Source organism: Apus apus, chromosome 1 (assembly GCF_020740795.1).
Source record: "Apus apus isolate bApuApu2 chromosome 1, bApuApu2.pri.cur, whole genome shotgun sequence".
Classification (NCBI taxonomy): Eukaryota; Metazoa; Chordata; class Aves; order Apodiformes; family Apodidae; genus Apus; species Apus apus.
The window spans coordinates 181,842,936-181,869,386 of record NC_067282.1 but is presented as its reverse complement, the minus strand read 5'-3'; the positions used below and the strand labels follow the sequence as shown (position 1 = coordinate 181,869,386).

Below are 26,451 nucleotides of genomic sequence, written 5' to 3'. Positions count from 1 at the left end.
CCCCGCGCCTCGCGCTCTCTCCCGCGGCCTCACGGGAAATGTAGTCTGTGCGCGGACGGGCGGCGGGAAACTACAGGGGCCGCCATGCCCTGCGGCGCCGCGCCGCCCCGGGGCGTTCCGCTGGGCCCCGCTCCGCGCCGGGCGGGCGGACGGGCGGCGGTTCTGCCCCGCCCCGCCCCGCCCCGCCCCTTAGTGCCGCGTCCCGGCGGCGGCTGCCCCGGGCAGGGTGAGCGCGGTGTTCCTCCGGCAGCCCCGTTCAGCCCGCTCTCTGCCGGCCAGCAGGGAAAACCTTGCGGCTTTTTTATCAGACTCGACGCGTTTGTTGGTTTATCTGCTGCTCGTCAGGGCTCACACGTGGTAATAGTGCGTAAAACGCCCGAGAAGTGGCAGAACTAATGAAGTGACCCAAATTTCTGTGCATCCTCGTGACTGACCCGAGGGGGCTGCGGGGCTGCTGTTCGGAGCCGGGGAAAAACCGAAAACAAAACAAACAAACGAAAAAAAACCAGCAGCCAGATAGTCGTGGTTGCGATCCGGTTACAATGCTTCTTATTGTAATTTGTTTTTAAATGTTTGGGGCTTTTCATGCAGTTTCAACCCGCCGAATAGTTTACTGCATCACCGTTTTACAACGATCTCATATTTATTGCCCTAATACTGGATTGATGCTTTTATCCGGGTGTGTTTTTTGAGTGGGGAAGGAAGGGATTGCGTGGTCTCGGGTACAGGAGCATAAGAATTGGGGTAGCAGAACAGGCTCGCTTTTTGTGGTGCTTTTTATTTGTTTTTCGTGCATTCATCTGTGCCATAGGCATTCAAGCAAGGAAAGAAAGTGTTTGCTTAAGCCAAGGCTGAATGAAACCTGTGTGGGATGTTTCTGAGTGTCAGGATCAATGGAAAATGGCATTCTTTCTCATGCTTTAAGTTCATATATTGTGAGGTGTTAGCTCAGGATGAATTTTGGGAAGTGAAGCATAATTTTTGTCTGCAGCACGTATGAAGACATTAGCTATGTCTTGAATGCATAGGGCATAGCTAAGCAGTTTTATTTTTTTTAAATTCCTGTGTCACTATAAATGGAAAAAAAAAAAAAGTTTAACAATAACTAAACTTCACAAAAAAAAAAAAAAAAAAGGCTGCGCCAAAGTGGTCACTTGCCTTACTCACTCCATCATTAGCCATGTAGTTGATTCTGCCAAAACAGAAATACCAACTAGTTTCATACATACCAATGAAAAGTTATTAGCTGGTCCTTGAGCTCAGTTACTATCCACCAGGAGCCTTAGCTGAAAGAATATGTATATTATTGCTCATACAGATCATTCTTTACGTCTTTGGACACACTGGTGTAGGAATGAAAATATTTTTAAAGTTTTGTGTTTTGAAGTTTTTGCTTGTTATCCTTTTTTGGTATGTAGAAGACAAGACTGACCCTTCTTAGGAATATAAATGCCTGCACTTTTATTGCAGTGAAAGGGTTTGATACAGCACGAGAACTTAACCCATGCAAAAGCACAGCAAAATAATGGCATCCTGTATTTATTAGGAGAAAAGCTAGGTAAATTTAGGGAATTGATGGGGTCGCTTTCTTTTATGCTCGGTGGTGGCTTTAATACTTCATAAACCTTTTTTTTTTCATAGACATGTTTGGGAGCACATTTCATGCAGTGGAAGTTTAAGAGAAAAATACTGTACAAAAATACCATACAGAGAGTCTACTGTGAGAACCAGAACTAAAACACAGCCATACAGTAAGTTCTTACCATTTGTTTTGTGACCGAAATCCTAGGACATCCAGGACATTGGGACCTTGTGACTTTGCCGATGCTGCAGTTTTCCTGCCTGAGTTTGCCACGTTCTCATTTTTGCAACCTTGGAAATAGTCAGAAAGATCCTCACTAAGGGCTATTGTGCAAGGGTGTTTTCATCTAGTTCCTCTGTGTTGTGGTGCCCAGATCAAGCAAACCAAGAAACACAGTTCCTGGGGCTGTGTCTTGGTCATTCCCTTTAGTAACACCATGTGTACTCTCCAGATTAGATAAAACTCAGGCATGCCAACAGTCTGCTGTATTCAAGTGCCCCCCTTTATGTTTCATGGCTTATTGGAGCATGTGAGAGGCTTTGATAAAAATAGGAACCTGCTTCAAAAATTGTTCTTTGTTGTGCTGTTCAGAGTGGATGGGATTGTGTAGTAGAATATAAACCAAAATACAAATAAGCTTTTTTTTCAGCATCATTTGAAAAGCAAACATGAACATATTTATCTACCTGTAGTCTTCAGTATTTACTTTTTTTTAGGCAGTTAGAGATACTGTCAAATTTCTAATTCTGCTAATGTTAATTTATATTGTATAGTCAAATGAGTAGCTACACCAGCTTCAGTGGGGTTGTGTCTCTGAGTGCTGCTTATCATGACATACTAATGAAACTGTTTCATCACCTGTGACAGAATAAAGGAATATTACAGCTGTCCTGTGATCTACCTGAAGCTAATTGCTTGCATAGGTTTCTTTAGTTTTCAAGTGACAGGAAAAAAGCTGATTAAAAACATGGATTTATGTTTTGCTGTACACTTCTCAGATGGAGTTAAGACTTTTAAATCTTCTCCTTCTCTTCTGTCCTTACCCATGCCAGATCTCTGTAACATCCTTTTTCTGCTCTTCTAATTTCTTCTCGCTTTTCCCCTGTGTAGAGTTGTTTGACACATCTCTAACTCCATCCTTTCCCTCTTTGTATTCCATGTGTTATCAATCCATTGGCCCTTCTGTTTCCTTTTTCCTTCCGGATCCATTCTGTCTTCTAAGCTGTAGGATTTCTGGGGCTTTCTGCACCCATGGAAGACTCTCACAGTAGTATAATTTCTTCAGTACTCTGATTTTTAGCTCTTGTCTAATACAATGATTCCAAACTTGTAGTCCTTATGTTTTGTTTCTGTGTTTTCAAGGACACATTCCTTATGCTTTGATTTGAAAAGTTCCAGAAAGACCTACCTAGCTAATCCCTAGATTGATGCTCCAGGTCTCAGCTAATGCTGGTAGGTTCCTGTGCTTCGGTTTCTCATAAGGGATCCTCACTGCCCGTTGCACACAGAGATTGCTGCCATATGGAGAGCAGAAAGCAAAGCTCCTCTGTTCCTCAAGGCTAGCCTGCTCTCGCAGAAGAACTTCAAGACACAGTTGACAGCTGAGTGGCACCAGGCAGTGGTGGAACATAGCATACTACAACTGCCAGCCTGGGTAGCTCTGAAACTACTAGAAATTAGCATTTGGCTTTTCTTTGGCACCTGCTACTGCTGCACTACAGCAGTCCTGTCTGGTGGGCCAGAATCCATTCACCATGGAGCACTGCTGTGAGCACGAGCTGTCAGTCGCAGCATTCCTCACAGTTTTGCCTGCCAGTGTCAGCATCAGGTCTGCTGGTCTCCTCAGATGCCTTCAACTATTTTATTTTTATTCTTCTTCACTTCCCGTTTGTTGCCTGCTATTTTTCTGCTGGTTTTCTGTTCTTTCCAGTCTTCCTAGTTTCCCAGTCCAGCTGTCCCTCCCAGCTGCTGGGAACAGCACCATCTCCCATATTTCACCCTTTCTGCTGCTGCGGGGGCATCACCCACAGCCTTATTCTCCCCCTGCAGGAAATAACTATCATTCCTGCTGCACTACACGCCATGGCTGTTGAAGGACATTAGTTAAATAACTAAATTGTCTTGAGACTGAGCACCGTGTAAGGGTTACAGCATGATCATATTTGTTCTGGACAATCAACTTTATGTAATGGGAAACTCCATCCAAAGCCGTATCCTAGGAAAAAGCTGGGTGAGACTATCAAATACATAATGTTACCCTTGTCTAGTGCAATACTGTGCAGAAACTTGGCACTTCCATGAAATGATCCTTAAAAGGGCAAATTTGGCCCAGAAGCATTATGGCTGGATGGTAATCTATCTGAGAAGTCACTTTGCTTTTCTACTTACTACAAACCCTTTCAAATCCTGAAATTCACATTCCTATTTCTGGAAACAAATTCACGACCCCAGATAATTAATTTGCTTTAACAGTCAACAGGAAAACGAAACTGCCATTTATCTTTCAGCTTGACTTTGTGTGCAGACTCAGGCAATTACATCTTTATCTTCTAGCTAAATTTTGTCTGCTACAGACTCAGTTAAATTTACTTGCAGATTTCAGTTATTTCCTGAAAGTCTGCAGGATATGAGCAACTGCTGTTTATATATTCATCAGTGAAATGATTTATCCTGACTTCCTAAGGAAATAAAGCTTATATGAGCAATCCATATGTTTGTATGTACAGTTCTTCATCTCTCCTTTCACTCTGGCCTGTATATTGAATTGACTAATTTCAACCTACCTGAAAAAAAAGAAAACCTTGTTTTAATGGTGTACTCCTTGCATACTGTGTTGTCCCTAACAGTTTGGGGTTTTTTAATCTCTTTTCGCTAACAAAAATGTTGCAGTATGAACCTTACACCTATTAGACTCAAGAAAATCCACATAGGAGAGCAAAGAGTGCCCCAACCATGGAAAAGCTTCAGGTGGTGAACATAACTTATTAGGCACTGTTGTAAGTCACAAAAGCTCAAGGAACCAACTTAAGTAGTATTGCTGCTCACAGAATGTCTGGTTTTGTTCACTTAATTTTCTTTAAATCCTGAATGCTTAAAATCATGGCATTCATGGAAATACGGTTTGAAAATAATTACTTTAATGGTTATTTTAACACTTCTAGTAAAAGTTTAAAATGCCTTTAGCTGATTATCTGTAATGAAAGATATTTCTTTTTATAATTGTCAGATTTACTGTAGTATTTTTTTTTCCATGAGGTCAGCACATTCTGTGACTGGAAGATGTCCATATCTGCTAGCTTTCCACCAAGAGATGCTATAAATGGCTGCTCCATCAGTGGCACAGAATAATGTGGAATATGACAACATCTATCCCCTATATTGCTCAGAAGATGTGTTCTGAGTCTTGAGATCTGCAGATGGAGCTGGTAAAAAAGAAAAAAGGCAAAAAAAAAAAAAAAAAAAAAGGAGGTGACAATGCAGTTTTATTATCCCCCACACCATCTAATGCCCTTGTAGCCTACTTTGTCCCTGGAGCAAATTCAAAGAAGTTTAAATTAGCAGCAGGGGAAGGAAATACTCCAAGAAATTTGCCAAAATAGTGACATTGTGCTTGACTGAAGGAGCACAGCTGCCACAGGAGAGGCTGCAGAATTTGAGGGCAGGTGTGAAGCTTCACTGCTCCTGGGCATACACTGTCAGGTATGTGAGGATAACCAGGAAACCACCTTCTCCTTCACGACTGTTAAGCATTAACTGTGCAGAGATTAGAGCACTGAGAAAGTTACAGAGTTCAGACTCAGAGAAGTTGCAGGAGAGGACAGATCCTTGTGACAAAATGCAAATACCATAACTTCTTAGCAAAGGAGAGAAGATCTACTTGAATTTAGCATAAGACACACAGATCTACCTGTTGATGTGATGTTGTTAGACAAAAATTGGGGAAAAAAGGGAAGAACAACGACTTCATTGACATTTTTTTACTGGATATATTCAAGATGGTAATCCCATTGTAGCTATGATGCTCTAAAGAGATAACCAAGTCATCTTTCTGGGGAAGCTAATCTACATGACAATTAGTTTATTGGAAATGTATACAGTTGATGAAAATACAATTTGGAGAGCACATAAGCTCTTCTTCAATTGTCCTATTGACATTCTTTTGTGTGATTTTTTAACTTTTACAAGTAATTCATGTTATCTAAACGTACCTGTTTTATATATCCTTGGTCAAATTTGCAAGACTATTAAAAATATATCTGCTTAGCTGACAAATGAACTAATATTATTCCCTACTGGCTTGCATCAGCTTACTTTACGGTTCTTTTTGTATATTAATTTTAGTCTGAAATGCAAATTCATGGCCCACATGGGGTGAGCCCTGTTATGTTAGTTACTGCAGAAATAAAGAATAAAAGGTGGCCACAGGCTAAGTTAATACCTAATTTGTTTTTCATCTCATGCATTGGTGGAGTAACCTTTCTGTATTTTTAGATAACTTTTAAAAGTTTGCAATCAGCAAATACCATAATGATGCAACAAATTACCTAATGTTTGCATAAATGCAAAAATCCTTAATGTAAGCATGCCCAAGGTTACTTGAAACTGCATTGCGAAAACAGGCAGTGAGTGCCATTTCAGTCCATTTGAGGAGGATTGATTTTTCAGGTATGTCCACAATTCACAATGTATTTCCAAGCCAGTTCTTTCCAGAAAAGAAATTTAATCTTAAGTGTGTGATATTCTTTTCTTTCAGTGCACGGGGAGAGTTTGCTTGTTAGACATCTGCCTTGTGTCAGTATTGTTCTTCAACCAAATAGGAAGAGACTTACATAGTCACTTTGAACTTAACTGACATGACATTAGCTGGCATTCATTAAAATTAACAGCCTAATTCCAGTGCAGCAAGTGGTCGGATGCTACTCAAAACCAGCTTTTCTGCCATGAGCCTGAGATCTTACAAAAGAGTTTATTTCAGTGAAGAGCTTCTATCTGAAAGATTTTCCAGCTCTCATTTGTAAACATATTGGTTGCAGAGCTGTCTGGCCTTTTATATTTCCATACATTTTGCCCATTAATTTTTCTAATATCACAGCAGTTATAAGAATTAAGCACTTAACCAGAAAAGAGAGCTGCTTCATGGGAGGCCACAAGTTGAATTTACAGTCTGTCATCAACTCTGAGCTAATTTGGCAGGGGAACATATTTTTATTAAGAAGTAAAAGTCCTTATTTTTAATTAACTATCAATACTTTATAAGGAAATTAATAAAATCACTGCAGTTTTTACTCCCATTCAATTTGAAAGCAAAAAGTATTTTTTCCCTCCTAACTAGAAATCCTGTATTCCACTTAGTTATAGTCTCAGATCTCTTCTGTTTCACTGTCCTTACAGATTAATGCAAAAGACTTGGGAATGCAGCTGACTGGGAATTCTTTAATTAAACCTTTTTTTTTACTGGAAAATACTCATTCACTAAATAGTAAAGCACTTGCAAGAACCTAGGTGCTTCAACAGGACTTGTGCTGAAATGCAAAACCCAAAGCGAGTGAGAGATATAATAGGTAATAGCCTTGTGATTGTGAAACTCTCTTGGGAAATAAGCAGCAAATTCAGGAGTCTCTTCTGCCTTATTTAGGTGTTGGGCCAGAGATTTTTTCTTCTTCATCTTAGCTTTGTCACTTGACTGCTAAATGTGAGAGAAACTGCTATAGATTTGATCTAATGATAATTCTATTTGGGATGTTGGCTTTGTTGTAGAGAATTTAAAGGAAAAAAACCCCACAACATTTAAACAAAATGTACAAATACAAAAAGTCAGAATCCATTTCTAGCTTAGACAAACCACTGCAGGGATGGTTTCCTGCTGGTTGGAGCAGTTTTCTGGGGCAGGGAGGAATGGCAGACCTGCAGACTGAACCTGAATCTTTCACATCCGGGGATAATTCCTCTCACTGCCATCGACTATCTGTGTATCCATAAAACTGAAAGGGCTTATTACCATTTAATAAAGAAGAAGAACATTTAAAAAACCTTAAAAAGTTTTACAGGATCAAAAAAACATTTCCTGGTCTAACGTGACACTAAGCATCTTTCAACAACAGGGAACAGATTTAATTTAAAATATTTTTTATTATACATTATTATAAACTCCTATCAGTTTGACTGTGATTATGTTTATGTCCTGGTATCATTCATATTAAGAAATACCATTGTTAGCAGTAAAATCTGGTACTCTATGTTTGACAATGTTCTGTGTAAAGAAAGGGAGAATCTCCCTTGAAAAAAATTGACAGAAAACCTGAAAAACTTTATATACCTTCCAAGAGGATTTTATAAATTTTTTGAGAAAAATCCAGTGGTCCTTGAATTCTTTGCACAAGGTACAATCTTAAAACTAGCAATTAACACAATGTTGTAATTTTTAACAACATTTAGCTCCTAATTAACACAGTAACAGGTAAGTATTTGATAAAAATAGAAACAGGTCTTAATTCTTTTTTATCACTGATGTCAACATTTCTTTGCTGTGATTACATCTGAGCTATTTTTTCTATTTTGAGGCTAAACATAAATTCAGATTACAAATGTTTGCTTCTAAGGAATGTTTTCTGGAAGAAGAAAAGCCTAAAATAGTATGTCTTAATAAGTCTCTTATTTTGTAAACAGGATTAACACAAACAGTCCTGCTAGAAGATGATGATTAATGGTTCTAAACACTACAGATCTGCATTATGTAATGCATCTCATATCCTCAAAATGAGGACTGTAATTTGTCATTGTTGTCTAGAGCTACAATTACAACAGGTCATTTACAATAATAGATTGTAGTGTTATATAATTCCATTTTTTTAACTCTGATGGTCTTATATTTGCATAAATGTTAGATCTCAGAGCAATGTATTCATTTTCTGTGTAGTGACATGCAATGGCTGGATAATCAATTATACGTTTGCTTAGCTAAAATGACCTCTACCATATTTCTATGTGGTACCCTGGAAGTAGCGCCACAGAATAAAACCACACTCTCCCTGCAAAGAAGTACTCATTTTCTACTTTTATTTCCTCATCCCTGCTCAACCACATTGCTGGCTGGGTTCACAGCTAACCCTTGAGGCTGGAGCACATTCTCCCTGCTCACAGGAATTGCCTTCTGGTGTCTTGTCAGCTTTCCCTTACAGGGGCCTGCCTGCTCGTGGGCCTTCCCCAGCACCTCTCCTTGCCCCTGCTGCGGCCCCCTATTTTAGACAATGAATAAATTCTCTGACTGACATTGGCTCCTACAAACTATATGGCTTATTGTAGGCTGCAGAGTTCATTAAAAGGCACACAATCTTTCATATTCAAAGAATTTGTCTCTCTGAACCTATCTGTACTCTGAACCTATCTGTACTATAAAAATATCTAAGAGATGCCAGACAGAAAAACCTGATTCGTGGTTTCAGGGTTTGTTTTTTTTTCCCCTTCCCTTCTACCTTTTTTTTTTTTTTTTTTTTTTTTGTGGGAATGCATTAAGAATCCGGCATTTTGGCTTGTGGTATGGTCTAATGTGCTCCAATAATTGAAATGGGAAATTCCATTAAATTTCTGACTAATGGTTCTGGAATAACTCAGTGACCTCAAGTGCTGGAGGACAGATGTAGCTTGCCTTCTGTATTTACTGATGCTGGCTCATAAATGTATCTTCCTAGCTTGGACAACAGAGGCAGCTCCCTTGTGGGCCACTTAGTTGAACTTGACTGAAGAATGTCTGCCCCTGGCAAGAAAAATATTTGGTTTCCAGCAGAGAACTGGAAGTTTCTGTGCCAAATGGGAGTGTTTCTAACAAGCTAAAACAGAACGAAGATTAAATTATCATGCTAGAACTGAAAGTTATTACATAGGTAAGTAAAAGTATAATACATCTATGTATTTATCTGCCTACTGTGAATGTTCCCTATTCTTAACCAGTGTTAAATGCATAAAGATAATGTGTAATCTTGGTACTTGCTTTTGAAAGTATTGGCACATTTTGTTAAATGTATAGCATAGGCAGCAAGTGGTATGGTCAGATCAAGCTGTTAATAAGAAGACAAGTGCAAGTCAGATCAGTCTTTAGAGACTTTACAGGGCCCTGCAAAATTAGGAGTCACCAGAGCTAAAAGCCTTTTTATCTAGTGTCATATGAAGTTATAGTCTGGAAATGCTCTGTGTCTGCTGTCTATCTCAGAGATGCAAGAATTCATTCACTATTAAGAATCCACATATTATACAGACTTTCAGTTCAGAACCAGCATATTTGAATCAAGGAGAAAAATTGTAATCTGGGGAGGATTTCAGCTTAAATCACCTGCTCAGATTTGAATTTTAATCACCTCCTCCAATACACACATCCACTCTATATTTGTACAAGTGTGTATGTGAATGCATATGTATATATGCATGTGTTACTTTGGCAATGCTACTGAGATCTTGTTCATAGTAGTATTTTCCATAATCTTGAAAATAAAATAATGCATATTTTCAGTGAAGGGATCTGTGTGGTTTTATGGAAGATTTTTATAAGACTGAATTGCAAAAGGGCAAAGAGGACACCAGAAAGGTAAACACATAGAAGGTAATGGAATGTTATAACTTTGTTGTATTTTTTATGTATCTTACAGATTTTGTTAGGAAGCAATAGTGTCATTATAGAATCTTGTAAGGTGTCAAAACATTGACACATACTTAGATAAATTACGCAAATTTGAAAGTAATTTCTGTAGAATCCTGCCAGCCTCCTCACCTCTGATGAGTTCTAAGGGATTTTCTGTAGAGACTCTGTTCTTCAGTCAGTTCACAGGCAGGCTGAAGGCATGGATACATCTGGACGACACACGTGCCTCATTCAGTGAATTACTAGTAGCTATCATTTGCTGCCTTACCACAGCAGTAACAAAATAGTAACAGAGAGCAGAACTCCTATATCGGGTAACATGCATGCACCAGCTGTCCCTTTAACCCACTGCTCTCCTTCTTCCTCATAAAACCTTTTTTTTTTTTTCATTTCGTCTTTAAACACAACGTGGTTTTCTCTTATGGATCATACTTCATTTGCAATGTCACACCTTAGGTACCCTGTGAATTACAGAAAATTCTGTATTTGTAATGGAAATAAAATACTCACTTCACATTGATGAAAGATTCAGAGAAGTTTGCCCTTCCTGTCATAGTATTTGTGTAACTTTAAGACATGCCTTCACATCATGTACACAGGTGCTATGTGATGCAGGAGTTACCATGGAAACAACATAATTGAATGCCAAAATCCATCTTCAGAATAGCTTTATCTTAATCACCTTTAATTTTTCCATATGTTCTGAGTATTTTTCTCTGTTCAACATGAAGTTAACATGAAATGTAACAAATCTATGGTCTGAAGGATGATATGCTTCACCTCCACAACTTTTCAGGCATTGCCATCCTGTTTTATTAATAAATTCCTTTTGTTCATATTATTACTTGTATAAAAAAGACAAGTAACGGACAAAGCATACATGTACTTTATGTATCTTTGGAAGATATCACAAGGCAGACATCTCCCAGTGGAGACTTTAATAGTTTAAGCACTCTCTAAGTAACCTATGGTGATCCCATAAAAGGTCCATTACTGGTTTCACACTGTGTTTATGGAATAAATGAGAATGGTTAGTTTGAGAAGGGACCCAAGGTACCACAGAACCTGTAGATTCTTGTCAATTGGGCACAGCCATTATTCTATTGCATTAAGACCACTATCAAGCAATGCTTCCTTCCTTGAATATAAATTTAACCATATGAAAGAGCTTTTATTTAGTTATTTGTATTATAAGATGATCTCTAAGGAAACAGAAAATGTACATTATATAATGCTGTACAAGAAGATGAACTCTTCTAACAGTAGTGATGGCTGTGCAAATGTTAAATATACTTATATAATATAATTAAGTATTTTTAAAAAATCATATTATCCAAGCTTATTGACTACCAAAGAGAGCAAAGCATTCTTCAACCTTTATGTTTTCAGATTTAGAAAATAATATCAATGGTGAAAAAATACATCAGTGTTAATGAGTACAACATATAGTTGCTAAGTTTACATGTTAAATATAAGACTGACAATAGCATGAAAAAAACAACCCAATGGTAAGTATACCGATATATATTTAAGCTATGACCATGTCACGCAATTCCATCTTTTGCTTTCTTATTTGGGCAGAGTGGGAGGTTTCTTTTTTCTTCTGTAGCTGAGTAAAGTATATTCTTAACACATTATATGTGATGATATGAAAAATCCTGCTAAGTCCCAGCTGCAAATGAATCATCTCATGATTTCAGAGAAGGAAGGAACCAGTGTGGACTGCAAATGGACAAATACAGAAAGGGAGGAATTTTCAAGGGATGGATTTCACTTACATCAGCTGGTAGAAGCAAAGTTTTACTGAGGAATGCTTACAAGAAAATGAAAGACAACCTGCTGAAAACTAAAGACAGAGCACATGGGAGATGTCCGTATGAGAAATAAAGGAAGAATAGGAAAGCTTACAGTGAAGACCTCCAAGACTTGTCTAGTAGAATTCAGGCTGCACAAAATAAAAGGAAACTGCTGTTGAAAGTGATCTATGTATAGAAGATGGGGGGAAGAAAGAGAAAGATTTAAGGGTAAGGAAGAGAAGAGAGGGAACAGGGCAGATGAATAAAGCATGAAGTGGAAATGACAGAAGATGGTGAAGGTGAGTAGACTGCAGAGTCATGGTCAGTCATGAAAGCATGTGGGAAAAATGGTGGCTGGTCAAAAACAGTTTGGATGGTTATCTCCTGGCCGGATTGGTGTTTAATGAAGAGAAAGCTAAACTACATGGACATTTTGGTAAGAAGAGCAATTGCTTCAGAAAAAAAAATAAGAAAAAAATATGTCAAAGCTAGAATAAGGGAAGAGGTCAAATGAGTGTTAAAAATCAGAAATGCAGTTTCCTTCCTACTTAAGAAATTAAGATGTTTGATTCTGGGCTTCATATTGTGCTTCTGTCCAGTCACTTCCCTTTACCTCTAGTCTTCTCAAAATTTGTTACTAGTGCCGCTTTCCACTCCCAAGAAAATGTTCTTTCCTTCTCTTGGCTTCTTTAAAAGTCAAATGCAACATCTGGCATTAGATTTTGGTAGGAGTGTGGATTCACTAGTTGATATGGCTGTATTAATAAATGTGATCAAATGCACAAAAATATCATTGTAATTCATTATAAGGACAGGGATTTTATAGGCTATAGAGAATTTTTAATGAATTCACAGTTGAGCCTTCTGCAATGAAAAATGCCATCCCAAGTACCAGAAACTGGTGAAGGAAGAAAGCATGTCCCTGCTGCCCAGTAGCTGTGTGCAGTGTGAGGCTGTGGCTAGCCCTAGTCATTTTAGTGTCAACACCAAGAAGTTGTCATGATGTGACACAGACAAAAGTTCTTCGCACTCATCTCCCAGATCCAGCAGCTCCTTACAAATGTGAGACATTCCCAGAAGAAGAATTACTAGTATTTTTTATTAATCACTTTAGTGTACAAAATACTACTGTGCATATAATCTGTTCTGCTTCCATTTTTAAAGGACTGAATTAAATGCTTTTCAATAGTTATGAAGCATGAATAGCAGTCTGGGTATTTAGGTGCTGCTGAACCTGAAAATAAATTCTAACTTGGAAAACGGATTGACTTATTTTGCATTCATTGAAAAAAAACCCACAAAAACAAAACCACAAAAAAGCCGTAACAACAACAAAAACAACAAAACACACACACAAAAAAACAACCTCCACAAAATGAAAAAAAAAAATCACTGGCTAAAAAGGCTACCTGAGGCTGGTCTCATTTGCAAAAATAGTAGCAATACAGACAAATATTACACAAAAGCCACAGCAATTAGTATCTGTACAACAAAGTGCATAAAGCAATAGTTCATACACCATTAGAACTATGGCTGTTAAACTAGCCTAATAATCTATAAAGCAAACTTTGCAATTAGTCCAGCAGATTTTCAGTCTCAAATAAGCCATGTGATGAGAGTCTAATTAGATCTGAGTTTCAGTTCTGGACATACCACTGTGTGCAGTTTTTCTACTGCTTTATAGGCCATAACAAGTTGTTCCCAAGACACTTAACAGACAAGTCACATTTTCATCATTCACTGGAGCACTGAGTACATGTAAGACACGTCCCGCTGAGCTGTTCATTGCAGTGGTTCAAGGACACCTGGTGCTGTGGGACAAATGTTTTATTTACAAATATAGATTTAATGAGTTTCTGACATGCAGTGAGATATCCTTTGATCCTGAAAAAGAAGCATTAATAAACACTAGTGTGATGCAAACAGAGAAGACTATTTAAACTAAGGCATGTCATAGCTATCAAAAGCAACCCAGTGCTGTAGTATTGAAGTAAGAGCTCTGATAAACAATCCAATAGGACTGCAATATCTTTTTAACACCTTCCATGGAAAATCATGAATAAATGACAGTACGTAAGTGTCCAAGTCAAGGATGTGATAGATTAGAGCAGACAATTCCCTTTAATAATGGTGTTTTTGTGTCCGACAAAATTGAGTTTTATGGCATTTGGGTTCCTACTGTGTTTTTCAGAATTGCTTACAAGGTCTATTTACAGTCACTCTGGCATTTCTAGGATGTTATACTAGAGGTGTATAGCAGCTCTGCACCCCGCTTTGTGACCAGTTTATCTTACCTGGTTTATTATGTAGCTATGTCCAGCCATGTCAGTGCCAACGGGTAGTGGCACAAGAACTGATGATGTCCAGCACCACTGAGTGGCAGTCCAGTTCTGCGTCCTTATGTCTGCATGGCAAATCCAGCACTCTCCCTCCCCAGGCTGTTTGGTCCATGGGAGTAATGCATCAAAATTTCAGTAACACATTGTTTACATGATAAGCAGCCCATGAAAAATGGCATGCACTCATGAAAGGTATTATAAAGAGACTCTTTATGGTGGATTTTTAACAAATAAATGCCATGCAGTCTTATCTGCCAACTTAAAATTCAAAATACTTGAGAATTACAAGTACTTGTGAAAATAATGAAGCTTTGTGTTCAGAGGAAGCTGTACAATGATTCTAGTGTATGTATTTATGAAGTATTGCTGTTTATCTTGCAACAAGTGTACAGAAGCTCCAAAGCAAAATCAGAGCCTATGCCGAGTACTGCCTACAGAAAACTAGCAGAGAGAGCTCAGATTTAGGGCACAAGTGACCTACTTCAGATAATATACAGGAAATAGAAAGAAATTGGGGAGGAAATCACAGCCATCCTCCATCCCATGAAAGATCCATTTCTGATCCCAACTTTAATGAAAGGTAATTATTTGCTGACTCAGGCTATTTTCTGACACGAAGAATCCTTCATATTGCACAAATGTGAGACCAATTATAATGTGAAGGGAATATATGGTTTTAACCCTGGTCTCACTCATCATTCTAGGGAGAAAAACAGTTTTCCTTAGATACACAAATGTGTTCACTTCTTATGCATATAAATTCAAAGCAATTAAAACCTGCCACTTGTCAATTCCAGATAGTAAGCAAAACAGTGATGCTTTGAGAAGCACCCTTCTCATAAAGACTTTCCATACCTTTTATATTTTTTCTGTTTAGGTAAGTATCTTGGCAGGCATGTGCCTTTGTTCAATACAGACCTATTTATCACACATTAAAGTTAAAAAGTTTAAAATCATGGTAAAAACCTGTGTCTCCTAACACAGAAAAAGAACGTTATTAGAATGAAGAAATTTGAAGCCACACAATTTACTTTCCTTCTCTGAAGAGCTTCAGTTTAAAGCCTCTGGAAAGTCTCTACACTTCCTGCCAGGCTTTACAATAATGGCAAAGTACTATATAGTTCAGATACCTTCATATTCCTTGTATTCTTTTTCAAGCCTCAGCATCTCTCCATCATTCTCCTGATTTTTACATTCTCTTTTATCTTACCTGTTCTTAGTATCTTTGAATTTCCACTCATCTCTGTCATTTCTGTGACAGACTTCTCTCCTGCATCTCACTCAAGCCTCCCATGACAGTTTTATCAGCAAATTTCATTGGAACTGTATGCTAGCCAGGGGGGCTTTCAGATCCAAGAAGAAGGGAACATCATCTGTGTTAAGGCATCTCACGCACTGTAGCTCCAGGCTTTGTCATCACAAGACTTTGGTGTAAGAGATCCAGACACAGATGTCACCTCAGACATTTATATGGCTGCTGGATGACAATCTCAATGCAGAGAACTATATGGACAAGGAATGGAAACTTAGAAGGAAAAGAAGGCTGGCTGCAGAGGACATTTAGAAAGAAAGAAAAAAGTAGATAAAAGAAGGATAAGGAGGAAAAGAGAGAAGGTGAAATGTGTGGCAAGAAGAATACTTCCCACCTCCCTTTAAGGCCACAAGGAAACAAAATTTTTTAAGTGCTCTTCTCTTACTTTGCAACAACAGATTTCATTTCATCACCACTTGTAAGATCTCTGCTAATTCTTGGTCAGAGTTGAGATCTAATTGTTATGTTTCAAACCTGGGTCCTCTGTTATGGAAGGAAATCCTATAAGGCTACCTGTAATTAGATGGAACAACAGTGTGTGAGAGCTTTTCTGTACTGCAGAGCATCTCTGTGCAGAGCAGCACATTCACCTTAGCTAGCGTGGGAGTCTCTTCTGAAAGCCCCCTTCATATTTGTTCCAGTGTCTCACCACCCTCACACTAAAGAATTTTCTCCTAATTCTAATCTAAATCTACCCTCTTTAGGCTTAAAACTTTTACCTCTCATACTATCACAGCATGCTCCTTCAGGTACTGAAAGGTCACTATAAGGTCTGTCCCAAGCCTTCTCTCCTCCGGGCTGTACAACCCCAACTCTCTCAGCCTGTCTTCACAGGAGAGGTGCTCCAGCCCTTGGGTCATCTTCATAGCTCTCCTCTAGATTTGCTACAACAGCTCCATGTCCTTCTTGTGTTGGGGGCTCCAGAACTGGACACAATACTCCAGGTGAGGTCTCACAGTGGTGGAATAGAGGGGGAAAATCACCTCCCTTGACCTGCTGGCCCCACTTCTTTTGTTGCAGCCCAGAACACAGTTTGCTTACTAGGCTGCAAGCACACATTGCTGGCTCTTATTGAGCTTCTCATCAACCAACACTCACAAGTCCTTCTTGAAGCTGTTCTCAATCCATTCTCTGCTCAGCCTGTAATTGTGCTTGGGATTGCTCCGACCCAGGTGCAGGACCTTGCATGTGGCCTTACTGAACTTCAAAAGATTGGCATGGGCCTACCTCTCAAGCCTGTCACGGTCCCTCTGGGTGGCATCCGTTTCCTCCACTGAGTTGACTGAACCACACAACTTGATGTTGTTGGTAAGCTTGCTGAAAGTGCACACAATCCCACTGTCCATGTCACTGACAAAGATGTTAAACAGGACTGGTCCCAGTACTGACCCCCAAGGTACACCAGTTGTCACTCATCTCCACTTGGACATGAAACCATTGACCACAACCATCCAGTCACTTCCTTATCCACCGACTGGTCCATCCATCAAGTCTATGTCCCTCCAATTTTGAGACAAGGATGTTGGTAGGGACAGTGTCAAATGCTTTGCACAAGTCCAGGTGGATGATGTCAGTTGCTTTTCCCTTACCTACCAATGCTGCAACCCTGCCCTAGAAGGCCACCAAACTTGTCAGGCACAATTTGTCCTTAAAGAAGCTATGGTGGCTGTCACCACTCACTGCCTTACTATTCATATGCCTTAGCTTAGTTTCCAGGGGGATCTGCTTCATAGAATCCTAGAATCATAGAATCCTAGGGGTTGGAAGGGACCTCGAAAGATCATCTAGTCCAACCCCCCCGCCAGAGCAGGGTCACCTAGAATACATCACACAGGAAGGCGTCCAGGCGGGTTTTGAATGTCTCCAGTGAAGAAGACTCTGGGCAGCCTGTTCCAGTGTTCGTGATCTTGCTGAGCATAGATGTAAGACTGACTGGCCTGACATTGCCTTAGTCTTCATTTTTTCCCCTTTTCTAAAATGGGGGTTATGTTTCCCCTTTTCCACTTAGTGTGATTTTCACCAGACTGCTATGTCTTCTCAACTATGATGTTTCTTATCAACTTCATCTGCCAGATCCCTCAGGACCCATGGATGCATCTCATGAGGTCCAACTGGCTTGTGCACCCTCAGATTTCTTAGAAGGTCTTGAACCTGATCTTCTCATAGGGTGAATAGTTCTTCATTCACATAAGACAAGGAAGAATAGGCAGTGGGCAATGGTCTAGTATAAACAGCAAAGAAGTTAGTTCTATGGCAGGGATAAGACAATCTGACTCCATACTATTCAGATCCTCTAGCTGGACTCTCCTTGTGAGTCACTTTTAAGTGCCCTGCTCTTTTAAATACATAAAATGTTCCTTTTTCCAAGCCCTATGACACATGGCTTACTGACCACGCTACATCTTCTTGCTTGTTTCTAAGAAATTTACAGTTACCCTGTCTGCTTAAATACTTTTTAGCCATTAGCTCTGGTAGAAGCCTTCCATCTCTGCCTGGCTGTGCATATTTTCTGGAATGGATGGGATTTTTAGGCTGTTCTAACAGGGAGCTAACCCCTAATCAGTTGATGTGCACCCCTACTGAGGATTCTCATCCCCTGGCTTGTGCAGCAAATCTCAAGACTGTTGACCTAGAAATCTCAGAGACAGATTCATCTGTTTCTGATTATCAGACACATAATTTTTGTTATTCTGAATGTATTAATTTTGATACCAAGGACATATTTTTCCAGCTGAATTTAATTCTCACATAAATTGTTTGACATGCAGATTCTTATACATTTGTATGCTCTTTTTTTAAACTAATAAAGTAAATAAATATTGAAAAATGTGTCTTTTTCACTTAGCATTAAGAGAAAAATTGAATCTTATTTATTTTTCCAGCTCCTATATTGTGTATTATTCTCATATTTTTAATGTGTATTATTGCTTTGCTCCATTCTTTTTCATCTTCTACATGCCCTGATTTTGAAGAATTCATGGTTGTCTGTACTTATATCCATATTAATTTTCACAGAGAAACACTAACACACATTGTGATCTATGTTACAACTCTGCTTGCTTGCTCAAAATATACTGTGTACAAATAATACATTGTGTGTTTTGTTAAGTAGAGTTTTTTACTACATGTGAAGAGGAGAGATGTTTACCTTGTCACTGCTGCTGCTGCTGTCCTCTAGTTAAGGAAGAAAGAAGTAGTCAAAGCATGACCCAGAGGAACTTCTAGAGACATACTGATGGCCAGGACAGAAGGCAGAAAGGAAAGAGGTAGAAACACAGGCTTAGAGGGTAACTCAGGTTAGAAGGAGCCAGCTGTGAAGTCAGACCACATTACTCAGGGATTTACCCATCTTGCGTGTTGAGGGGAGAGGAGACAAGGTCTGCAGTGAAGCCTTTGAAATGATGGTGAAAAGGAAAATAGTCCCCAGAATAAAAAAGTCTACTGAGGTGTTATTTCAATTCAGAGAGCCATGGAAAGCTGCTGAACTAGGAAGCAGGGAAGCACATTTGCCAGAGCCTACTAAGCCAGAGTGTTTTAAAGACTATGATTTTAAACTCTTCATCATCTATATTTTATTTATTCCAAGTGCAACCTTATTCCGGACTGTTGTTTTCATGTTCAAGTAAAACCAAGCTTTGGAAACTGGAAGAAGTTTGTGTCTTTTACCTTTTAAATGTGCACATTTACCTCATGGTTTTGAGCATTAATGGGTCCTGTTACAAACATGCATTTACCAGACAGGTTATTCCTGAGCCAACTGGTACACCTGCAGTTTTATAGAGGGATATTTGTCTAGCTGAGAATGTTGTTCTTAAACAAGCCTTCATCCTGCCCCTGACATTCATGTTGTCATTAGACAGTGATATTGATTAGACAGACAGTCATAACCAGTGCTGAGGACCAGGCAAGAACTAGGCTCAAAAACAAGGCAACCAGATCCTGGAGCAGGTAAGCAGTGTACCAAACAAAGAGCAGGAAAAGGGAAACATGGGCAGAAGAGCTCGAGTAAATGATTCAAGGAGCAAAGGGAAGGAAATGAAGGGAATCTGAGTCTAGGCTACAGAGCAGACAGATGTGGGGCAAAGCTGAGAAAGAGATGGGCTAAGCAGGACAGGACCAGAGTGCAGAATACCATTATAATCAAGCTACACACTGAGGAAGCAAGACCAAGTGGTGAGACGCCTTTGAGACTGATAAGCCACCAGCTAGGTTCAAAAACTCATCTGCAAAGGTCAGCATTGGCTGCTTACATATTTGCTAGCTTGTAAAGAAATTTGTGCATGAACAATATGCTCATTAGAGTAGCCTGATACCACACAGAATTAAAAAAATATGTGCCAAAGTACACACGCATGTACGTTCCTCCATTCAGGACTCATCTGAGTAATTTTAAATGTTATGGCAGCATGTAAAAAGACATTACTTTAACTCATTGCTTTTTCAGTGATAAAGTTTCCTGCCATCTAGTATTAGGCAATTATCACCTACAAATTTACACGTATGTCTAATGCTATTCCATTTGATCAGGCTACCCATGTAGTTTAAATGAAAGACACTTGCAGCTATGTGCTTAATGGGTATCTTTAATATCTACTCCTTTTAGTCAGATTTCCTGATGAAGAAGGGCTTATGAGATCATACTGTAATATTCTGTGATTCATGCAGACCTGTGTCTGTCAATCCACACTATTCTAATAGCTTTTGAACCTGCTGGCCACTTCCAAGCACATTTGACAAAGAGCAGCTAGCTGACAGATCAAAGTGATCAAACTGAAATAGGCAGTTAAGCAGAGAAAATGAAAGATTCTAGATTATTGTAGTTATTGGTATTTCCATCCCCCTCCTCTGCCACCGATGGAAAGGCTGTATCATGAACATTACTTAAGTCTACAGAATTCTTATTAGAAAGCTATTGTGGATGCCCTGTAACAGAAAAAATGCTTCACAATTTGTAGTTTATTAGACATGGGAGAATCTAAGCAAACAATGCCAATCCAGAAAGCTTCAATAGTTTCAGTGCTCATAGGTCTTTGTGCTACACATTAAAGAAGCATTACTTGCTAACAGCAAACTCTTATTTCAAAAAATTATAAATGTGAAGAGCTTTGCCACTAAACTTCTGTTTGTAAAAAAAACCCCTCTAGTCTTGCCCTAAATAATGTTTGAAGTATTTCAAAGGGAAAAGTATTTCAAAGTTCAAAGGAAAACAAAGAAGCATGTACTGAAGCAGCATAGTAGCTTTTCTGATTTTTTGGGGTGATCAGCTAACTCTTCCAGTTTAGATACTGTTTTGAATGCATGGGAACCTTCTGTGGATTTTTTCCCAGTGTTGACATCATGGAAATTTCACAAAGTTTGTCAGCCTGGTAGAAAGCACTATTCCAAAGGGACCTTTCTCTGGGACACTATAGCATTTGTCAGACACTCATAAATAGGACCTGTTTTCTTTAGGTTTTGAGCAAAATCTCTTGTGGAAAAATAATTATTTAGCTAACTGCAAAAGGACAGAAAAATTATTTGACCAAGTAGGGGATACTCTTTGTTTGTCATGGAGTTATTGTAAAAGATTTTTTTTTAAAAAATTAGCCTGAGATCATCTTATGACCAAAGTCCTCAAAGAATGGAAGTTCAGAGACAAAATCTTGAAGTGACATTTTTAGAAGAATTTTTAACAAGAGGTCTAAGAGACTGGTTTTCTTTTTCCTTTCTTCAAATTCCTTATGCACTAGGAATAGTGCAGCTCTAAGCCAAAAAATACATGAAACAAGCAAGAGAACTTCTCGTTTGCTATTTTGGGCATGTTTAAATAAAAATCACTGGGTGTAAGATAATGGGATATTTTTGTAAAGCATTTTTCATAAAAAATTGCTCAGGTAATTTGTTCTCTTCCCAGGACCAATCAAGAACACAAGCATAACCTCAATTATTTTTTATTTGGTTTGTAACAGCCTGTATTGTCCTCAGCCAAGGCTGGAGCTCAGTTTTAAACTGACACTATTTTTGCAAATGGGCAGGGGTTCACTGAAAATACTGTACCTGTTCAACATCTGTCTCACTGACTGTTCATGTGAAGCCTTCAGTAGTAAGAGGAATGAATGATATGTAAACAGCACAATGAATGTACAATGTCACCTTTTAACAGCTCAGCTCAGCTTGCCTTATTTAGATATGGACTCAGCCGTATTCACTGAAGATTAGGAATGTGGCATGCTGCACTTCCTGGAGGGGCTCTTGATTCCAGAAAAGAGGACCAAAATAGAAGTTAAAGCTTAGCAAATTTCAAGGAAGAAAAATATTCACACACACATTTCTGCAACATTCTTGAGTACTTTCAACTTTACTACCATTTTTACTTCTATAAATTTGACATAAAATCCCTGTTGCATGGGATTTTCTGGTCATACATATCCATCTTGCTTTCTTTTCAAGGAGGTATAAATACACCTGAGGAGTCTGTCTCCTCACTAATGGCATGAAATAATGGAAATTAAAGATTAAATGAGTGATAAACATCTGGATATCTGGAGTTTGTGTGTTTTTCAAGTCATTGTTGCTAGTGTTTCAAGAAACAAGAATTTTTTTTGACCTTGCAAGAGCTAGATTTCATCCAATACTTCCTTTTTGCTCTTTCTCAGCTTTAATTAGCAGTTGTTAAAACAGTCTTTATATAACATGTACTGAAGACCATTTTCTCTTCTATGTAATAAAAGTTTTTTCATTGTATTTTCTTCTAATTTTTGTCATGGTGGCACTGCAACACCTTTATAGGCATTTGTGGAAAATTCTTTGCTAATAAGCAAATAACTATGTTTTGAACTATAATTCTTCCTTTTGAAATATGGATACACATACTTTGAAACAATACAGATGCCAACAGGAATTCACCAGCCTAATCACAAGGTGCACACACAGTTTACCAGAATTCAGAGGTAAGGTTACTTTGTTAGCTTGGTTGTGGCACATATAAGTACTATGGACGTTGTGGGGCGGGTCAGTGGCTGTTTTTTTCTGAATAATAACTGCAGACTTTGCCCGTTTCTGGCATAATGTATCTCCAGCATGCTTGCCCCTCTCGATTTGCTGCTTAGTGGTGAGGAACGGGTGCCAGGCTGTTAATTACCAGATTGGGGTTTGATGTCAGCAGGGTTTAACTTCTGATGCAACGACACTTGAGCTTTGTGAAATGTCTGTGAAATCTTGCAAAAACCCCAGTGTTCTGTTAAGTATTTGCCACTCTGCACCAACATGCCAGCAGAGGAGGGTTTCATAGAATCCTGTCTGCGCCTATTGCTTCATATCTCCCCGACGGGAATAAATAATTAAATAAACTAATCTCCAAACCTCGTCATAAATGGGGTTTTGAGCGTGTCTGTCTGCCTGTCTGTCTGTCGGCGGGAACACATTTGCGGACATGCCCCCTCCAGGCTTTGCCCCACAGGCCGAGAGCCAGACCCACCCAGGCGGGTCCAGATCGCTTGAAGGGAACCGGAGGTCTTTCCCACCGAAACTGGGGCACGTAGTTGCCACACAACCCCGCAGGTACGTGTCCATAGCGGGCAGGTTTTAGACCCACCGCCGCTTCCTGGCAGCAGCTCAGGCCGCTCCCTGGCCCTCCTCACCCGCGGGCCCGGCCGGAGCGGGAAGCGCGGCGGCGGCGCCAGGACCCGGCGGGCCGGGGCGCGGCGCATGCGCGGCGCAGTCGGTGCCGCTGGCGGCCGCGGGGCTCGGCGGAGCGGGGCGGGCGGAGGGGCCGGGGCAGCCGCCGGGAGCTTCCCCCCAGTGCCCACCGGAGGCAGCGCCCGCACCGCCGGGCATGGGCGCCGCGGCTCCGCGCTGCGCTGCCCCGCCCCGTCCCGATGCGTCCTCGCCGGAGCAAGTGAGTGAGGGGGGCGCCCGGGCGGTAAGTGGCCGCTGCCCCCGGCCGCCCTTCCCGGGGCAGCGCGTCCCTCCTGGGCGGGGAGGAGGCCAGCGCCTCCGCTCACCGCCCTCAGCTCGCCTCGCCTCCCGGAGCAGTTCGAGGCGTCTCCCTTTCCCACGATTTCACTATTTTTATTAAAATAGCCCGCCCATCAGTGTCTCCAGGAGCGGCGGGCGGGGCGGGAGGAGAAGGGAGGCTGCCGAGGGTGAGCGAGCGGTGGGCGCTGCGGGGGTGTCCGCGGGGCTGGGCCGCTGCCTTCCCGCCCGGGAGGGCCGCCCCGCGCCGGGCTCGGCGCCGCCGCCTCCACCTGCGCGCTGGTTCCTCGGCAAGGGGCACTCGCCCAGCCCCTCTCCGCCTCTTTCCCTGCAGGGTGCTGGCAGCTCGGCCTTGGGAAGGAGGATGTGGTGAGAGGATGGGGCTGTCTCCCGCGGGGGCTCGCCATGGCCAGGGAGGACGCGGTGAAGTGTCTGCGCTGCCTGCTGTACGCCCTCAACCTCCTCTTCTGGGTGAGTGGGGCGACGCGGGGCGGGCCGGGCAAGGCTCCCGCCACCGGCCGAGCAGGTGGCGACCGGGCGGCGCGGTGACAGGCAGGGCGCCGGGGCGCGGCCGCCTGGAGCCGCGGGGCTCCCCACCTGGGTGCCCGCCCCGTGCCAGGCAGTTGCCATCAGGGAATACCGGTCACTTAGACCCCCTCCCCAAGAAAAAGAAGCTAGTTGGAAGTTAAATGAGATGTGATGTTAGCTTAGCGTTATAAACACACGTGTGAATTTGTGCACTTATAATATGTAGAGAGAAATACTCATGGGTGCCTGGGTGGATTTCAGAGCATCCTGCGACCCGAGCTGAACTCTCACTTCTTGCAGGTGTCTCCAGAGCGGTCAGCTGCTCTGCGAAGGCCTTGCCTGGAGTCCTTTTTTGTGGTTTCAGAGGCCAGATTCTAACTGGCAGACAAGGCCTTGGGTGATTTCTATTGTTCTCAGCATTTCAGTCAAAGCTTGTATTTATAGCAGCAGGGTTTCTCGATCTCCAGCATAAGTGGGTGTGATCAGCACTTGTTCCTAAACTTTCACAGCTCTGGACAAGCAACATGACAGAGATTGCTCAGAGTCCTCATTTGGACCAAAGAGAATCTGCTTCGTCTGTACAGTTGAGATTTATGCAGGATAAGCATAAGAGAACAAAAGGGCAGAAGGTTTGACATCCTAAAACTGATCACAATCACCGGCTCCTGAGGTGCTGTAGACTTGAATGATGCAGGGATAATACATGTGTTGGGACCAAGCATAGTTTATAATGGAATTGAGAAGTCCCATGATTGCTGAAAATTAAGTGGAGATCGGAATACGAATGGGAGAGGAAACTGTTTAACAGTATTTGGTACAGGATGGTACTTTTTATGCAATGCAAATTGTCTGAAAATCGCTTGAAAATATGTAGCTTTGTATGTTGTGTTCAATAGAGTTGAAAAATATGTTATTTCTGTAGTGCATGTAGGAGTAAAACTCTTTCATAGTTTTGTCACCTCATACATGGTTTTCATTGAATACTGTACAAAATCTAAATAAATACTATTTCTATTAAGGGGAAGGTTCCCAGGGTTCAGCTGACCTGAGTTCAGCTTTGGATTTTTACACATATGTTGTTAGAGTTGAGTGAACAAACATCCACATGGTTGAAAACATCTGCCCTGCTGTTCGCTGCTTTCCTCTGGTGTCCATGATTCCTGCCCTGAGCTCTCCTCATCAGTTCTCATTCACACTTTAACTCACTGTTGGCTGTTTTTCTCCCCTTAAACTTTGCTGTTTTCCTTTGCCCTCGATGCCCGTTGCCTCCTGTGTCCCATCAGATTTATTATTCAGCGACAGCTTTTTGTGGTTGAAGTAGCCATTTAGGCGGTACCCAGGTTACACATGAGGTTATACCTTCATGCTGTGTCGGTCGACCTGTTGTGTGGTGTTGGCAGGCCTTGATGCTGGAGTCAACTGCTTCGTTTCTCAGTCCTGAGGTGATTTCTTTGCGTAGGAAAGCCTGCCTCTTGTCTGGAGGGGACTGGTGAGTTGTGTTGCAGTTCCTCTCTAGGGAGATCAAGTTCTTACCTGGGAGGCTTAAATGTATTTGCCCTCTTGCCTAAATTTTAAGTTCCATTCCATGTCAGAGTGCTCCTTCCTACTTTTAATTGCTTTGTTCATGTGTTTTTTCTGTTGTGGACCTCAGGCACCTTTGAGGTTGGCAGTGGAGCAGCACCAACTATATCTGTAATGCAATGCTGCTGTTAATTTGTCCATACTTGATTCATGTCTAGATTTGGTTTAAAACATTCATGGCTAGAAATAATTTCTCATTTGTAAGATTTTGTTGCCCTTTAAATAATGATTTCTCAGATCACCCTTAGCTAGAAAGTGTGATTTTTAATTTATTTTTTTATTTTTGCCTAGTTATATAGTAAAAAGGATCATTTTAGTCTGTTGTGGTATGACAGATCCTAGGGAAGAAAATGGTAACTTCTCATGCTTGTCTTCAAAATATAAAAAATGTCTGTAATTAATCAACCTAGCAGGGGCCAGGACACTGGAAGTTACACAGAAGCAGCTAAGTGAAATCTGTGTAGTGCTGATGCATGCACATATGTAATTATGTAATAAATGCCAGTATAGCAGATGACATGCACCACAGATGTTGCAAAGAATTAAATCTGGCTTCCACAATGTATATAAAATGGAAGGTGTTGGAACTCGTGAAAAATTGGCCAGTCCATTAGAAGTTCTTTGCATTTTACAAAGCAGATGAGTGCAATGGTTTTGTTCAAAGCAAATTAGCAAAAAAAACCCCGATTCTGCCAGAATTGTGTGGCAAGAAACAAGATGCATGGTGG

General features: G+C 40.7%; 1 protein-coding gene and 1 long non-coding RNA gene across 6 annotated transcripts in view; both read left to right on the top strand.

The window, feature by feature from the left end:
* The first annotated feature begins 230 nt into the window (after nucleotides 1–230).
* Nucleotides 231–13,271, top strand: LOC127390534 (uncharacterized). The gene is made up of 4 exons (XR_007890881.1): nucleotides 231–400; nucleotides 1,642–1,751; nucleotides 9,271–9,462; nucleotides 11,915–13,271. It is a non-coding gene; the product is annotated as an uncharacterized LOC127390534 (long non-coding RNA).
* Nucleotides 13,272–22,980: 9,709 nt separating this feature from the next.
* TSPAN12 (tetraspanin 12) overlaps nucleotides 22,981–26,451 on the top strand; it is a 50,699-nt gene continuing 47,228 nt past the window's right edge. For 2 of the 5 annotated variants that reach the window (XM_051632269.1, XM_051632261.1), the window contains exons 1-2: nucleotides 23,333–23,537; nucleotides 23,949–24,085. In XM_051632269.1, the coding sequence (XP_051488229.1) occupies nucleotides 23,348–23,537; nucleotides 23,949–24,085 (327 nt within the window). In that variant the 5' untranslated portion in view covers nucleotides 23,333–23,347. The other 3 variants (XM_051632278.1, XM_051632294.1, XM_051632286.1) reach the window with 3 other exon arrangements.